The sequence below is a fragment of the Anguilla rostrata genome, chromosome 1 (assembly GCF_018555375.3).
Source record: "Anguilla rostrata isolate EN2019 chromosome 1, ASM1855537v3, whole genome shotgun sequence".
NCBI lineage: Eukaryota > Metazoa > Chordata > Actinopteri > Anguilliformes > Anguillidae > Anguilla > Anguilla rostrata.
This window is the reverse complement of record NC_057933.1, coordinates 6,208,286-6,227,006: the sequence shown is the minus strand read 5'-3', so window position 1 is coordinate 6,227,006 and position 18,721 is coordinate 6,208,286. Positions and strand designations below refer to the sequence as shown.

The 18,721-nt window shown below is 46.9% G+C and overlaps 1 protein-coding gene across 5 annotated transcripts in view; it reads right to left on the bottom strand.

Moving 5' to 3' along the window:
• Positions 1-17,967, bottom strand: part of LOC135237478 (CAP-Gly domain-containing linker protein 4-like) — a 42,732-nt gene extending 24,765 nt beyond the window's left edge. The window contains exons 1-6 of one of the 5 annotated variants that reach the window (XM_064304762.1): positions 17,774-17,967; positions 9,737-9,880; positions 7,275-7,414; positions 4,565-4,658; positions 3,740-3,901; positions 2,182-2,300 (exon numbers count right to left, since the gene is read on the bottom strand). In XM_064304762.1, the coding sequence (XP_064160832.1) occupies positions 2,182-2,300; positions 3,740-3,901; positions 4,565-4,658; positions 7,275-7,414; positions 9,737-9,866 (645 nt within the window). In that variant the 5' untranslated portion in view covers positions 9,867-9,880; positions 17,774-17,967. Of the gene's footprint in view, positions 1-2,181; positions 2,301-3,739; positions 3,902-4,564; positions 4,659-7,274; positions 7,415-9,736; positions 9,881-14,061; positions 14,197-15,390; positions 15,621-17,014; positions 17,040-17,773 lie in introns of those variants that run through there. The other 4 variants (XM_064304929.1, XM_064304843.1, XM_064304676.1 and 1 more) reach the window with 4 other exon arrangements.
• Between the last annotated feature and the right edge of the window lie 754 nt (positions 17,968-18,721).

The following is an 18,721-nucleotide window of genomic DNA, read 5'->3' as shown; positions in this document are numbered from 1 at the left end:
CCTTCACCCGGACTCAACCAACATCAATCTACACATCCTCAAGGCCAGAACTCTTCAACCTGAGAACAGGGAGAGCGGTGAGGGGGTGGGGGGAAAACCCAAAAAAAAAAAGAATCTGAAAAATGTGTCGCTGATGAAGTGCCCTGTCAGAAGCGTGATTAAAGAGAACAAAGCGCTGACAGGAAATGGCTCGGGGGATGACGGATGCAAACGGCGCCTGGGTGCTACCGGAAGCTTCCGTGGGCGGGGCCTACCCGGTCTGCGCCGACCGCGTCCGCGCCGAAACTAACGACACCGGGAAGCGCTCGGCAAATGCCGCCGCGAAGAGAGGCGGCCACGAAGCGAGCTCCGCCGACGGGCTCCCGCGCCCCGCGGAAACCGCGTCGCGGCGCACTCCGTACGGCTACATAGCATCAATAATTAAAGCCCCTCTCCCGACTCCTGCTATTTGCTGTGCCCGCGCGGCTTCGTCAGACGGTCCCGGGACTGCGAAATTAGTTTAGGGTATGAATTACCGGCGCTAATTTCCACCGCGCGCTCAGGGGAGGACGGCGAGCGGAGGATAAATGAGCTGGCGGCGAGGGGGGGGGGCGGGGCGATGACATCACCAGCGGTGAACCGTGAGGGTCACGCTCTCCCATTAGAGAGAGGGACAGTGTGTGTGTGTGTTTGTGTGTGAGAGAGTGTGTGTGTGTAAGTGAGAGAGTGTGAGTGTGTGTGTGTGTGTGTGTGAGAGAGTGTGTGCGTGTGTATATGAGAGAATGTGTGTGTTCGGGTGTGTGTGCGCGCGCGTGTGTGTATGAGTGTGTATGAGAGAAAGTGTGTGCGTGTGTGTATGTGAGAGAGTGAGGTGTGTGTGTGTGTGTGTGTATGTGTGTGTGTGCGCGTGTGTGTGTGAGAGAAAGTGTGTGCTGTGTGTATATGAGAGAGTGTGAGTGTGTGTGTGTGTATGAGTGTGAGTATGTATGTGTGTGTGTGTATGCGTGAGTGTGTGTGTGAGTGCGTGTACATGTATGTGTGAATGTGTGTGTGTGTGTGTGTGTGTGCGTGTGCGTGAGTGCGTGTACACTGTGCTTGTATGCGTATAAGTTACCGTACGAGCGTGCTTATATGTGTGTGTGCTTGTGCACATTAATTGCGGGTGACACACTAATTTCCATTTAAATTGTGTTACACAAGCAACAAACAGCAATAAATACCACGTGATAAGACATCCATGGTAAACACTGAGTTACCCTTCAGGCTAATCAACCAAACAAACTGTGTACACATCCACCATTAGAACTTCAATTGATGCCTCCAGTCCTCCGTGCTTTTAGGATCCAAGTCATTCGGGCCATTACTAAAGCCATCCTGGATGAGTTAAGGCGAGGGTAGCAGACTCTAAATGCACAATGGCTAAGGTGTTCCCAGGCCCTGAAGCAGGGGCGTCGGACTCCACTCCTGCAGGGCTACAGCGTCAGCAGGTTTTTGTAGGTGTGTTTCAGCACTTTCAGTAGTTTCAGTGCTTAAATGGCTCATTGATTGGCCGTCCTCGCTAGTCAGGGTCGTACAGTTCCACTAACACGATCCCGGCCGGGCTGACACTCGGATGTGCGATAAGCCCGGTAAAAACTCCCGAGATGCAGCTACTTTATCAGTCAAGTTTGTGAGAAAAAATAAATAAATTATAACCCACTTCAACTTCACAAAGATCTGGGGTCAAGACTAGGGGTGCATTCCAATCGCCTATTTTCACTCCTTGTATCTCTTCTTCGCATCCTTTCCTCGCTCCTTAGCTCCGCCCAACAGAGGACGCGAGGAAGAGATGCAAGGATGAGGAGGAATAGAGGAAATGGATTAGGCAAATAGAACGTCCCAGGTCAGTCAAGCGTCAGCTTGAAGCACCGAACTGTGTGGTCTGAAGCCACGTCAATTACAGGTGAGGCAGACGGGGAGAGGCGGATCATTTATACCTCACACTTTTTGAAAAAGACTGTCCTCCAATGAGCATCTAACGGATTGGAACGTCCTTAAAGATGGCGGACTTGGCGGACTGATTTCCGGGTCAGGCGAGGACCGAGGGAGACGAGCGACGGATAAAATAAGCGATCGGAACGAAACCCGGGACTTGGGTCGGACACCCCAGAACAGGCCAGGCCAGGCCAGGCCAGGCCGGTGTGGGCGGGGCGAGGTCTTTACCCTGAAGGCGGGGTTGGCGCCCATCTCCAGCAGGCACTTGGCGGCTGACAGACACAGGTTGGAGGCGGCGACGTGCAGGGCGGTGCCGAAGTCGAAGTCGCTGCAGGTGGCGTCCACCTCTGTCGGGTAAAAAAAAAAAAAAAAAAACGCCGTCAGCGTGCGGCAGAGGTCAGCTGACCCGCAGCGCTACCCACAATCCTCCAGTCAACCCCCCACCGCCGCAGGCCATGGACGCGCGCGGCTTTTTTTTGGACGCGTTTCCGGGGCGAAGCAGGCGTGCCGCGCCCGCGCTTCATCGCCGCGCCACGCCGCCGACGTCCCTTAACTGCCGTTCCAGCGAACGCCTCGCCGCGCCTGGCGTCCCTTAACTGCCGTTCCGGCGAACGCCGCGCCGCGCCGGGCATCCCCTCCTCAGCTCACTCCTGCTCGGAAAAGTTACGAGGGGACGGACACGCGATCAGACCGAGAGCAGCGGCAGTTCTGGGATATCGGAGCAGCGCGCGGGTCCGGCAGGAAACGGTACATCACCCTGCGCGTGCGTACACGTGCGCCCCCGAGAGGTCAGGAGGGTCAGGGTATTTATTAAGCGCTGGGGTTGTCTTAATCTGCTTTCATTTAAGGCCTTATGAACCAATCAAGTTTTGAGACCTTAAAAAAAAAAAAAAAAAGAAGAAGAAAAAAAGGAAACTATTAATGGATCGGCTGGAAGGGTGCCCAAACTTTCGTACATCCCACATTCACCATTTTATTGTTATCAATCTGTTAAATGCAGAAAATAAAAGGTAATTGTGCATTGAAATTTACAGAGATATGTCACGTTTCAGTTGGTTCCCTTTGGAGGTTGGACTGGCAAACCACTGGATGTATATACACTTAAAAAAAAAATTCTTTAAAAACATACAATAATTGTGTTTAAACATAAATCAATAAATAAAACATTAAATATTAAATAACACGTTAAAACATTTTAATAATGAATGAAACATCTGTAAATGTATTAGACAGTGTGTATTAGTGTATGTCTGTTTGGGGATGTAGTAGTGTCTCTCTGTTTGGGGTGTATCTGTGTGTGGAGGGGTGCTTTTTGGGGGGTGTATCTGTGTGTGGAGGGGTGCATTTTGGGGGTGTACCTGTGTGTGGAGAGGTGCTGTTGGGGGTGTACTGTGTGTGGAGGGTGCTGTTTGGGGTGTAAATGTGTGTGGAGGAGCTGTTTGGGGGTGTACCTGTGTGTGGAGGGGTCTGTTTGGGGGTGTAAATGTGTGTGGAGGGGTTCTGTTTGGGGGTGTACCTGTGTGTGGAGGGTGCTGTTTGGGGGTGTACCTGTGTGTGGAGAGGGCTGTTGGGGGTGTACCGTGTGAGTAGGGGGGCTGTGTGGGGGTGTACCTGTGTGTGGAGGGGGGCTGTTTGGGGGTGTACCTGTGTGTGGAGGGGGGCTGTTTGGGGGTGTACCTGTGTGTGGAGGGGCTGTTTGGGGGTGTACCTGTGTGTAGAGAGGTGCTGTTTGGGGGTGTACCCGTGTGAGTAGGGGGGCTGTGTGGGGGTGCATTCACACACTCACCGCCGGGGGGGGAGGCCTGCAGGACCACGCGTATGAGGGGGGGCACGTCGAAGTACGCCGCGTAGTGCAGCGCGTTCATGTTGGTCCAGCGGCTGCGAAGGCCTGGCAGGGCGCCAAGACACAGGAGCTGCCGCGCGAAGCTGGCCGCGGTCTCTGCGTCACCTGCAGAATGCGCGGGCACACACACGTACGCACGCGCACACACACACACAGATACACACAGAAACACACACACGTACGCACGCGCACAGATACACACACACGTACGCACGCGCACGCGCACACACACAGATACACACACACGTACGCACGCGCACACACACACACACACACAGAGACACACACACGTATGCACGCACGTGCACACACACACACAGATACACACACACGTACGCACGCGCACACACACACAGATACACACACACGTACGCACGCGCACACACGCGCACAGATACACACACACGTACGCACGCGCACACACACACACACACAGATACGCACGCGCACACACACGACGCGCACACACACGCACAGATACACACACACGTACGCACGCGCACACACACACACAGATACACACACACGTACGCACGCGCACACACACACACACAGATACACACACACACACACACAGATATACACACACAGTATTATTACACACGCACACACTGTATTATGACACAAGCAAGCATGCACGCACTCCATTTTTACACACGCACACACTATTATCATACAAGATAATTCGCACAAACACACACACACGCGCACAAACGTCAGCTCACACACACATACACAGACGAACACAGACACACACTCTGTACTCACCAATGCCGGGTGCTCCTGCTTTGCAGGTGTAATGGAGCAGGCTCATGTCTGTCAGGCCATCCCGATCGTTCACACCACAGCCTCGCTTCAGAATCTAGCATTAACATCCAGAGACAACATTAAGTTAGCTTAGCTTCAGAATCTAGCATTAACATCCAGAGACAACATTAGTTAGCTTAGCTTCAGAATCTAGCATTAACATTCAGAGACAACGTTACAGTTAGCTTAGCTTCAGAATATAGCATCCACATCCAGAGACAACATTACAGTTAGCTTAGCTTCAGAATATAGCATCCACATTCAGAGACAACATTACAGTCAGCTCAGCTTCAGAATATAGCATCCACATTCAGAGACAATATTACAGTCAGCTCAGCTTCAGAATCTAGCATTAACATCCAGAGACAACATTACAGTCAGCTCAGCTTCAGAATATAGCATTAACATCCAGAGACAACATTACAGTCAGCTCAGCTTCAGAATCTAGCATCCACATTCAGAGACAACATTACAGTCAGCTCAGCTTCAGAATCTAGCATTAACATCCAGAGACAACATTACAGTCAGCTCAGCTTCAGAATCTAGCATCCACATTCAGAGACAATATTACAGTTAGCTTAGCTTCAGAATCTAGCATTAACATTCAGAGACAATGTTACAGTTAGCTTAGCTTCAGAAACTAGCATTAACATTCAGAGACAACGTTACAGTCAGCGCAGCTTCAGAATCGAGCATTAACATCCAGAGACAATATTACAGTTAGCTCAGCTTCAGAATCTAGCATTAACATCCAGAGACAATATTACAGTCAGCTCAGCTTCAGAATCTAGGATCCACATTCAGAGACATCAGGCCATTAAGTGCTGCTTCAGAACCTACAATCAGTATTCAGAGACGTTATCACACAATCAATTCAATGTGGACGTGATGACAAGTGACTCAGTTGCTGGGAATATAAAGCAGCTCAAATGAAGGCAAATGAAATGGGGGAAAAGCATTACTACTCTATTATTATCATTTCAGCCCTTGAAACTAATTAAAGTGGACAGGGTGAGACAGGGCACACAATGACATCTTAATTGCGCCGAAAGATCTGAGGTGTTCCGGAATAATCCGCATCTGCGGGTCCATCAGTTAGCATAACGTCTTCAGGGGGTGTGCGGACTGGGAAAGAAAACCCAGGGAGAGTGTGCTGTTGGCCGAGAATTGCTTCCCCCCCCCTTCCCATCTCACTTCAGCGGCAACCGGTTACAGCTGGCTTCAAGTTTAAAACCTTCGTCCTAGCGTACGAGGCCGCGAATGGAAGAGCTCCACCCGCCGCACACCCTACATCTAGATCACTCCGGTCCTAAACTTTGAGGAGGCCAGTTTTCCCCTCCCTGCGTGGATGTTGCCCCCAGTCCGTCTGTACTGGCCCCACAGTGCTGGAGCAAACTTGAAGTGTTAGCAGCGGCTATCTTTGAGGCAGACTGAAGAGCCACCTCTTCAGTCTGCATATTCATTGCCCTACCATCTCCACCCCAGCATTCTTTCCTTCTGCATTTATATAGGTTGGCTCTTGGTTAGTATAGCTAACAACTACCTTAGTAACGCTGCATCAGTGCTTGTGGTCTGGCAATGTTGTCAGCCAGGTCTGGCGTGATTGATTGTATTAATCAGTTAAATGCACTTATGTTTCTCCTGTATTTGCCAAGCTGCTCTGGGTAAGGGCATCGGCTAAAAGAATGCTCTGTACACGAATCAGCCTAATCTCACGTGCGTGAGGCATGAAAAGGAAAAACCAAGACAAAAAAATTATCATTGGGTTGACCTTGTGTCAGTTACGGAAAATGAGATTGGATCTACAGAACCAGGGCAGCTTCCTCGAACCCTGCGTCACTGGGTCGGTAATCTCACATGGGGGCGGCTTCGCGCGTGACCGGTGGGCGGGGTCAACCGGGGTGGCGTCCGTCCGTTTCGGAGGAGAGACGGGAGCGGGCGCTGTGCCCCATGGGCGAGCGACGGCACAGCTAGGCGCGAAAGGAATCCGACGCAAAAACAATAACAAGCTCGCGGAAACGGAAGCCTGAAGAGCCGCTGCTATCGTCGCGGGGCACGGAAACGCGGCCACGCCTCGCTTCTGTGTAACAGAATCTCTCACCTGAAGGATTTCCACCCTAACCCCACTGCCAGGAACCTGTCAACAAGGCACTGCCATCGTTGTTTTCTTATTTAAGCTCTTCGCAATCTTAAAGCAACGCTACGTTTAGATTTCGGTGGAAAAGGTAAACATTCCTCGTGGCACCTGCACCATGCTAACTAGCAGGGGAGGGAGGACACATTTATAATTATACACATGAAGAAGGAGAGGCTGAGGAATGAGGAAGCTATTGGGCAAAACCGGGAAAGCGAGGGCAGAATTTTAACTGGAAAGGAAGAGGCAGAAGTGAAAGCACGCAAACACGCATGCATATGACATTACTTTTAAATCCAGATTGGGTGACTGCGCCACTGTGCGTCATGGGAACGGAAGGACAGTTAGGCTTCAAACACACTGCCTGTCTGATTTATGTATAAAACTGGACCGACCAGACAAGCAGGTGACACAGCCACTTTAATCCCAGCATGCTCTGTGTGTCCTTAAAGTGTGCCTGTTTTCCAGAGTGACTGAGTCTTATTCCGCCATGGAGACGGCGGTAAGGACAGGAGACAGACAGGCATGCTATCTGACCTCGTTGCCAATCAGGCTGATGTTCTTCTGGACCTGAGGGACCCACTGTCTGAGGACGGCGAACAGCTCCGGCACCGAGGTCCGAGGGTCCAGCAGAACCTCCCGGCACTGCGGGTCGCTCGGGTCAAAGAAGGAGAACTCTGTCAGGGCCGGAACACAGACTGGGTCAGGCAGAACCACACGCACACACAATCACACACAGACAGACAGACACATGCACACATACACACACACACGCACACAAAATCACAGACAGACAGACAGACACACGCACACAAAATCACACACAGACAGACAGACACACGCACACATACACACACACATGCACACAAAATCACACACGCACACGCACACACACCGCGCACAAAATCACACACAGACAGACACACGCCACACAACACACACACACGCACACAAAATCACACACAGACAGACAGACACACACACACATACGCACACACACGCACACACAAAATCACAGACAGACAGACAGACACACGCACACATACACACACACGCGCACACAAAATCACAGACAGACAGACAGACACACGCACACATATACACACGCACACAAAATCACACACAGACAGACACACGCACACATGCATGTACACACACACACACACACACACAAAATCACACACAGACAGACAGACACACGCACACTTGCATGTACGCGCACTTACACACACACACACAAACACACGTGCACACGTGCACACACACGTACACACACACACAGAGACAGTTACACACACAAACACAGATATAGACAGACACAAACAGACACATGCATGCACACACAAAATCACACACAGACGGACAGACACTCACATGCACGCACGGGCACGCGCGCACACACGCACACAAAATCACACACAGACAGACAGACACAGGCACACATACACACATACATGCACACGCACACAAAATCACACACAGACGGACAGACACATGCATGCACACACAAAATCACACACAGACGGACAGACACTCACATGCACGCACGGGCACGCGCGCACACACACACACATTGGTTAAAACCATGGACGAGGTGTTTAAAATTCTGCATGTTTTCATTAATGCATACTCAGGAATTTCATAAATTCAAAGGCACGTATAACATGTTTACCTTGTGAAACATTGATACAAGTGTTTTGTTTTTTGACAGATGTACAAATTGTGCAATTAAATAATCAAGATATCCCTGAGAGAAGCACAACCCAGACTGGCCTGAGGCAAACTCTACAGAAACACAGACAAGGCTGTAGATCCAGGTTCACTGAGCTACATTCATTACGGTCCTAATCCTACAACTGCCACTTGCCCCCTCTTAAATCCTTTCACAAACTACTGTAAGGTCCATTGGTTACCACGGGAGAAAGTAACAGAATTCAAATCAGAAGGAAAGAGTTCAAATAAGGTATTTTAGAAGTCGTTTTTGAAGGCAATAAAGGATCAGACTAAATCTATTAGGATTTTTGGATAACAATCTTATATTCAACAGCACGCTTTTAAGAGATTCAGACCAGCAGTGGCCCCCTCACTCAGATCTTTTATTTTCTCTTCAAAGAATGGTGCACTTTATGTTCCAACCCTTACGGACCTCTATAAAGTGTAAAGAAAAAGGATTGTTCCTGGTGCACTTAATGGGAGGCAAAGCAAGGCGCTTGTGGCATAAAGTTTTACAGACTGATGACTGTAGACGTTTAGGCTCATTTATCTCCTTATGAGCAGTTGGGGAGTTCTAGTACTGTGAGTTTTTTTTTTTTGCATTTCTTGGCTGCCCAAAACAGGGAACACTAGGGGCTGGCACTAGTCACTGTTCGGGAGAAAGGCTGGAAACTATGGACGCCACACAACAGAACTGCACAGCGACTGGGACCGCCAAGCTACAGTGACACGTCCCGCTGAAGCTGGGGTCCTGTCGTGCCTCACAGGCTAAAGGAGAGCACAGGGTCCCGTCGGGTCCTCCCTCCCTCTCTCCTTTCCTCCCTCCATCTCTCTCTCCTTTCATCTCTCCATTTATCAGTTCGCTGGTCTGAAGTGGCTGCCGTTTAGCTAGGTGAGGTCCTGGCCAGACTGCTTTAACCTCTTCGTGCTCTTCAGACCAGGTGAAGAAAGGTAGGGCGTGTGATTTTTGGGATCCACAGACCAGGTGAAGAAAGGTAGGGCGTGTGATTTTTGGGATCCACAGACCAGGTGAAGAAAGGTAGGGCGTGTGATTTTTGGGATCCACAGACCAGGTGAAGAAATGCGGCGTGGTGAGTTTTGGGATCCACCACCCGTGAGAAGGTAGGGCGTGTGATTTTGGGCTCCACAGACCAGGTGGAAGTAGGGCGTGTGATTTTGGCTCACGACCGGTGAGAAAGGCTGGGCGTGTGATTTTTGTCGGACGCAGTCCGGGACGAGCGCGGGACGAGTGCGGCTGTGCGACTGCAGAGCGGGCGGGGCCTCACCACAGTCGGAGGGCATCGGGGCTGACGCCACCGGGTGGACGACGGGCCGATCTGCGTCCGGTGAGAAGCTGCGGTGTCGCCCCAGGACCGAGTCCCCCTCTGAAGACTCGGGCACGTCCTCCTTGGTCATCTCCCCCTCGGGGCCTGGAGAGAGACGGGACAGGGTGAGAGGGTCTGTTTGAGGACAGGCTTTCCCCATTTCCAACTAAAAAAAAACCTGTTATGGGCCCATATCTGTCAATACAATTCGTTTGTTAGCACTAATTCAGAATGCAATGAATATACCCACATTCACTAAAATCTGCCTTGTCAATATTTTACTGTTGCCTAAGCAAAGTGAATCAAGGTTCACCACTCAAGCCACAATCATTGCTTTCTGGTATTCAGAGTGCAAAAAAAAACGTCTGTATAGTATTTTAAATACAACAGAAGTCGTGGGCCTGTATTCACAAAGGCAGAACTGCTGATCTAGGACCAGGCTTCCCTTGCCCACATCTGACCCTTCTCCAATTTTGAGCCAAAAAAGCTAAACTGGTCCTAGGTCAGCTCTCAAGACACGGAGACGTTTTGTGAATACGGGCCATGAAGTTGCGATCCTAACCAACGGATAGCGATGCTAAAACAACACGACACTACATTTGTCATCGGCACTGCCAGGCCTGCAGTATATGCCCTTGGACAATAACACAGAGGGAGCTGAATACAAAGAGCGGAGCGCTAACTCCGCGCCGCACTCTAATGAGCTGGACGGACCAGCGGGACATTCTCAAGAGGGCTCGTTTTTCAAATCAGTCGTGATATTTATTTATTTTTGCAAACGGTGCATCTTGCATTTTATATAGTACTGTAGGCTACTTCCTTAAAAAAATGTCAGCTTCACACAGATACTGTTGAACCGCACGTGGATGACAACACAAGGAAATCCTGTAATAAGCAACACGGAGTAATGAACCGATGAATAGCATAACTCATTATAATTAAAAAAAGAAGACACACACGGTGTCAGAAACGTTGACATTATTTAGGGAGGGTGTGAAACAGCCGGAGGCCAGGACAGAAGCTTACACAAGCTTTACTCGGGACGGCCACTCCTCCCCCGTCCAATGAGAAAACATTCCGCAGGTTCTTCACCACGGCCTCACACTCACACTCTAAATGTGAATTAAGTTCTTTTTTTTTTTGTTTACGCTATCGGTGGGCTAGTCAGACTGTTTACAGGATCCTACTGTAGCGACTCATCTCAAAAACCATTCTGTCAAGCTCACAGGCTTCTCCAATCACACGTGCTATGTTCTATTCCACCTCTTCGACTATTAACATATAGTCTACGAAAGAATTAACCCTTACCCTTCCCAAAACAATATGATGCCGGATTAAAACCACCGCCAAAATTTATTTTTTCTCCCTCTTAGAAATAGTAAGTTTTTGCCACTGTAGCACAACAGAATCCACTGGGCTGAGACACTAAATCAAGAATTAAAAAAATGCAGAAGTTCCCGTTGGATTTATTTTTTTCCACTCACTCCACATTATTAGGCTACCGATTTCAGCAGCTCGCTTCGCACCAAGATGCAAATTGTGAGCGATCAGGCCTGTCAGCCCCCGATCTGCCATCTTGACTAACAGGACACTGGCTTGGGGCAGAACTCTCAGTTTCACAGACAAAACACGGATAAGATCAAGCTCATTAAGATTGACTACAGGCGACATCTCTTATAAATGAAATATTTAGCAGTGTTTTTTTTTTTTTTTAATCTGTCATTAGCTCTACAATTTCCCCCAGTACCTATACAGTCTAGATTTTGCTTAGTGCATTTGGAGTATGCCTGTGTAGTTAAAAGCTATTAGGAGCAGCCAAATACCTGAGTTTTGAACCAGGTACATAAAATTGACTGTGACATTTTGTAACCATTTATTAGTTCCAAACCACAAGGAAGTATTTTTTGTGCAACTAGGCGAAGCTGCCATTTGCAACCAAGAAGTTGAGACATCAGTCTGTCTGAAACCCATTTTAATAACCCTGACAGTGACAACACCCTCGAGGATGTGTACCCATGACCAACAGTACAAACTGGTTGAAAAGCAAGCATAGGACAGCTATACAAACGTGAACCCAAAACTACTGTAAACAAGTCTCTACCTGACCTCAACCACCTTTCCTGGGAAAACTGTGCGACTCCAAATTCAAAATGTGTTCCCAAATAGTGCCCCCCCATGCCAAATACAGTCCTACAACATGTCCAGACCTCACAGTCAGGGTTCAGAATCATCACAAAGAGCCATGTACAAAAGCTCTGTACCCTCCACCACACCTGTCTGTCCAACATGACCTCTCAACTTTTTTTCCCCACCGGATTTAGGCCTACTTCACACAGACCACCAGGACAGAAATAAATTAACAAGCACCCGACCATTCTCTGTATCCTTTCCAATAATTAACAGGCTTTAGTAGACTGACAGGATACAGACCTTGTTCGACACGTTTTATTGAGCAATTCTGGGAAATGAAAAAGCTACACCTGCTGCAACTTCACTTGGCCTACAAAGTTACTGTGCTACAATCCAATCATATTCTGACATCAATGTGACAGTTTTCGTAAACTACTTTCATGACTAAAAAAAACAAAAGCATGTATAAACGGATGACTGTTATAACTTGTGTTTTCCTTATAAAAGTTATATTTAGTGAAACTCAGATTTTGCCACGCATGCACAAACACAGCATTTTTGTCTTTCATCATATTATATCATATTACATTATATAGGGCTACATCGCCTATAACTGACACAGTCCTACATCTTGACCTGGGCTGACCCTTTAGAATCAGAATCAGAATCAGAATCGTATTTTATTGCCAAGTACATTTGCACATACGAGGAATTTGTTTTGGTCAACACACCGAGGCAGCCATCTGCGGCGCCAACTTATTAGATGAGAAATGAGAGAACAGGAGGAAGGAGGAGGAAAAAAAACAGTCCTTTCAATGAAACGAGAGGGCACTCGTTTCATTGAAACGAAGAAAAACCTCGGCACATAGCAACATCATAAAAACATTACAAACATTACAAACATTACAACAAAACTCGAAGACTTGCACATGTGGTAGGGGGTAGGGTGTCGGGGAGGGGAAGTGTCGCAGCACAGACACTGGGGGAGCGCGCAGCCGCTCAGGCGCATCGCATCAACCTCAGCAGACTGCACTGTAACGGGGAGGGAGGGGGGTGGGAGCCAACTCCAAGCGTGAAGGCCCTTCCTGCTGTTCCTCAAGGCCCACCTGGCTCCATGACCCAGGTGAGCCAGAGTTTGAGTACTGACGCCCGAAGGCGGAGCTGGCATTTTTATAAATGCAGAGAGTACATTAGCCCCGGCGCCTGCAACCTTTTTATTTCACTCACACCATAATTACAGCTCATATAGACCTACTAAAATTACTATAACTATAACACAGCCTTGCACTTATGACCATTATTCATCTTTAACGAACTCTGTATTTTTGAACTGATAGAAATGCAGTTCCCTAACTCAACCTGTGTCCCTGCGTGTAATGCTTTTACAGGTAAAGCTGAGAGACAACAGGCCATAGAGGTTCAGGTTCGGGTTCGGGTTACTTTATTTGTACCCGTAGGTAGATTTGGTTTGCAGTAGACGAGCCATCCATCTTGACACACAATTTAGAAACAACACAGACAGTAGACAAACATAATAAAAGTTCGATCCATCACTAAACCATTAAAACTGAAAGATAAAATAAATGGATAAATAAATAAGTAAATAAATAAATAAGATAAAACGTTGCTTCTGTATCATCAGCAAAGGTAAATTGCTTTGGAATGTAACCACCGAATGACTCACAGAGATACAGGGAGAAGAAAGACAAAAATGAGGGACAGACCGACAGCCAAACAAAAGACAGAAAAACAAGGGTTCACGCACTTCGAAATGAGGGTTGAGCAGAGGCATGAGAGAGAAAATGTGTGTGCGTGCGTGCGTGTGTGTGTGTGTGTTTGTGTGTGTATATGCGCACGAGAAAGAGAGCAAGCGAGAGAGAAAGAATGTGTGAAAGAGAAAAATTACACAACATAATGACGAGAACAGGCCATTCAGCCCAACAATGCTCGCCATTTTCTTGACTAAATTGTGCCAAGTGCTCCGATTACCTACAGACTAAATAGTTTCCAGCACCGTATCAAGCCTGGCCTTGGAAAGCCCCCAGAGTTTCTGCCTCTACTACATGACCCGGCAGGCTATTCCACACATTGGCTACTCCGGTGCAGAAAGAGTGCAGTCACACAGAGAGAACCAAACCCTAACCCTGAACACTCACTCTCATCCCCATTGGCCGTTTCGCTCTGAGTTTCTTCCATGGGGCCCAAGTTATCCACAGGAGACACAGCCACACGCTTGTTCTATCACAGAGGTCCCGAACTGGACGACTACACTGACTCCTGCTCGTGCCCCCTGCTTTTCCCTCTCAGTCCAGTGCCCCCCCCGCCCCCCCTCCCGCCAGAGTGAGGCGATCTCCAGTCACACTGAGTGTCATGTGGCTATTTACAGCACAGACTTCCCAGGCATCCCACTCCACCCTCTCACAGTCTCTATCAGTCTCTCCTGCAATATCACACCTACACCCAGTAGAGCCTGCTACAAGCAGAGTACAGTCTGAGTCTACCTAATGAACATATACACACACAAACACGCACACACGCATGCACACACGCATGCAGGCACACATACACGCACGCATGCATGCATGCACACATGCACACACAGACGCATGCATACACACACACACACACACACACGCACACACACGCACACACACACTCTCTCTCTCTTGGCACCACTTTTCCTCTCCACCTGGCGTGAGAGGCAGCAGTTTCCAGGCTATGAGCCTGAGCCTCTCACCCAGCAGCTTTGCACAGGATTAAAGCAGGGCTTTGGCCTCTGCTCTGTTCCAGTTGGTACAGCAGTCTTCCAGAGCACGGGGGCATCGAATAATCGAAAGCACAGTCTCGTCACGTCAATTTTCTCTGAGCGTTACAGGGAGAAAATAATTAAAAAACGTTTCACCTTCTTTTTATATCAATACCGTTTTTACACACAACCAAAAACCTCTTTAATATGATGCATAAAATTCTGAACAGTATCACATTTTAAAGGACACTTAATAAAATAGTCCTTATTTGCCAAGTAAGCGTATTTGCCATAGACAAAGAGTAACCTTTCACTCCATCTGCTATGCTTCTTTGGACAAGGATTATGCAAGACAGCGTTCACTTGATAAATCATCTGTGGTCATATTCCTGGCTCAGGGTAAACAGCCTGATATACTGACCAGGACAAGCAGTCAACCCCATTAAACACACGCTAAGAAAGTCTAGCTAGAGCGTGATCACCACAAAGACACTGAAAGAAACTCAGAAATAAGCAATAGTAAATATTTGCCATGGCAAACATTTCAGAGTAGGTAAGAATCCAACAGACCTGGCTTTTGTAAAGTGAAATGTAACAAACAGGCCTAAACGAATAGGCTACATGACTATCCGTCTGTTGTTCTGAATAAATTTCACCAGCACGCATAAGAAAGGTTTTCAACGGCAGAAACAATATTTCATTCAAGAAGGCAATTTGCATAATTATTTTTAGTAAATACTTTCTTGAATCACCAACTCACTCTGACACGTTTTTTTTCTTCTTCCCCTCAGTAGTAGCGGTAATCTGTGGCTATCTTAAATTTTCCCATGTAAAAAGAGTATCGACTCCCAGTAGACGACAGTAACGTTACTCGCTGTCACAGTGGATGCACTTCATCTGACTGAGTTCACCTAGGCGATGGTGCGATGACGCTCCTGCTGCCTTCTGATCTTTCAGACACAATGCAAGGTGCACTACCACAACTAACACAGGAGCAAACAAGAGAGGTGCCCTGCCCTCCGTGTCACTCTGCGACACATTAAAAAATGAGCTTTGTGCACAAGCACCTGCGTAAAAGTCAACACAGACTGTGCTTTGATGCACAAGGCAACTTTCATCTGTGCATACAGGGCGGGTTCAAAACAAACAGCGATAAGCCTGCATTCTGGAACAGAACGTTACATCGCCATCCCGTTCCTGAGCAAAGAGTGGAAGTCGGCAACCCTGCATCAGAGACAGTGGGTGGGGACCATAGACATGGTATAGACAAACAAACCACTGTTCTTCCCAAGGAATGGTGGGTAGGCCAAATATTAAGTTAACCTCCACAGAAACAAAATTTCACTGTTGAACTTAAAACATTTGCAATTGACTTCACGTGCAGTTGGCTGTTTAATGTCAGCGGTTTAGGAACATTCAGGTTATTTAGCAGGTTCTCTAACCTTTCATAAAGCTTGTGTGTGATTCTGTTAAAAAAAATAAAAATCTTAAATGTAGAGACACATTCTTTGAGAAAAGCCTGTCAACTGAGAATATCTTAATATTCTTTGACAATTTAACCTACTTACACAATGAACATTTCTACGCGTACTGCGTTAGAAACGTAAACAGAATTTATAAATGTTTTGGTAGTGAAACTCTCAATGCAAGTGCGTGGTGACCTGCTGCAACCTCTCGCATAGTGTCGAACGAAGCAAACCCACTTGTTCTGATACTGTACAACAGTACATCTCAAGTGCATCAGGTACGATCACGATGAGTCATCAATTAACTGAATTCACTTTGACGGTGTCTCTAATGATCGCTCGTCCACGCATTCCCCATGAATGTTACCAGACAAAATATCAAGAGCTCTTATATGAAACGAATGGACCATTTAGACAGCCTAAATGTAATCTAAAATGTCCAGAATTCTTAGCTTTTGCTTCCGTTGTAGTGGGGACTGTGCATGCATAATACAGTATCAAAATCATATCGCAACATAGCACAAGCAAATTCATATGGCGTAGCCTATTTCCTCGAAAGTGGCTACCGTAACGTAGCAAAGTTCGCACGACATTCCCATCGACCCTGCTGCTAATGTTTCGGAAGCACAAACCCGGCCTCCGCAGCGGACCAATCAATTCGCAGCTCCAGCTCATAGTGAGCAGAAACCGTACTATCCCAAGCCAATCGTCGCAATGAAAGAGGGCGAGAAGGGCGTGTTCTATGAAGCAGCTTCTAGTTACAAAATAAAAACACGAGATATCAGATACTGCAAATGTAGTCGTACACTACGAAAGCAAACAGTGATAGTATTTTATGGGAAAAAATAAATCTACACACAATGAGTATATCCAGTTATGCAGCAAATGTAACGTTACCTCAAATGTGACACCACGGGGATAATATCCATAGGTACGCTAACATTAGTGCTCAACAGTTCGCCAAGCAGCATTTAGCTAGCCAACTATGGTTAGCAAAACCGAGACCAACACCAAACTAGTAAACTAAAGAGAGCTACGTCGGATCTCGCTGCTTGCTATCTTAGAAAACACTAACATTGCAATGTAGTTTACAGCTCCGGTGTTTCCATTCTGCCCTTGACCAGAATTCTGACGTGCTAATCGGCATTCCACCGTTCTTACCATTGCATTAGCTATACTGAGCACACACATACTTAATTAGCTATAGATGTACCTTAGCTAGTATCAATGTTAGATAACCATCGTTGGCTTAATATTGCCAGCTAAACTACGAGTTAGCTCGCAGCCCATCTGTGCAGCTTGGCGTGATTAGGTAACCAGCTAACTACCAACAGCAAGCAGTAACGTTAACTATTCGTTGTTGTAGCACAAGTTTACGAACAGAAATCATTTTAGTCATTTTAGCTGGGTATCGTTATCTTGCTAAGCAGCACATACACGCTACAGAAGGACCTCAATAATGCACAGTTTAAATCGCTAAGCGCAAGACAATTTCTTATACTGAATTAATGCTAGCTGGATAAGAGCATCTTTTCGTGCACTTGCAAAAGCAAGACATGGATCCGCATTAAATACATTTGCTGAACAGCACGCTCATTATTGATACATTATTATGCATAACTGTATTGATAATCGCTGAAAAACATTCCGTTGTACCTGTCTCTTCACAATAAACGCAGTCGCTGTTTAACTTGTGTTTCAGTTCTCCAAAAGCAATAAAGAACCATGATTTATGTGATACAAGTTGCTTGCTAGCTAGCTAGCTAGCAAGGCCCGATGACATCCGACCGCAAGCACTTCCCAGATGGCTTGCGTTGACAGCGCGTGCCTCAACGTGAAAGCAAGCGCATGACGGGAGCGCGCAGCGCATTAATTGAATCTTAAGAAGGGCCTATTTAAAAACGAAACTACGGCAGAATAATGCAATTTTAGGTCCTGTTCTTTTCTCCCGACGACAAAATCTTTTTTTTAACGTTAAACGTGATGCTAATGTTTCCTGGTGCTTTTATTATTGGGTGTGACTTTGTTTACCTAAAAACTGGAGGGATATTTAATAATCAAACGTGTTTTCTGTATGTTAAGTGGTTTCTCTGTTGCCTCGGTTTGTGAATTGTCTGTCGAAGCTATTGGCATTTATGTCATTATACAGTTATTCACAATAATCATTTTAATGAACATTGTGTTTTTTAAAATGGAAAATGTAATGCAAATTTATATTTACATTTTAAGTGATACAATTGAATTCAGTTGTCAGCAGTTCTTGTGTAAATCGGACGACATGCTGGTATTATTATTTGCATATTTATGTGGTTCATTCCAATTTGGAATGCCTAAATTGCAGCATGTGTTCTTTTCACTCTCCAGTCCAACAGCTGGGCAGTCTTTGTATTTTGTATTCGCATTGTTATTCCTGAGAAGCAGCTTTATTTAGGTTCTATTTAGTTTGGGATATGAAATTGAGGGATAGGATTTGTGATTTATGTCATCCGGTTTGTTGTATTTCATGAACGACTTTTGGGTATGCTACAATGGACCTCCTTGGAATAAGAAATGGCTTATGGGTTTCTAAATAGTGGAAATGACCTTTTCCGATCCACCAGTGGT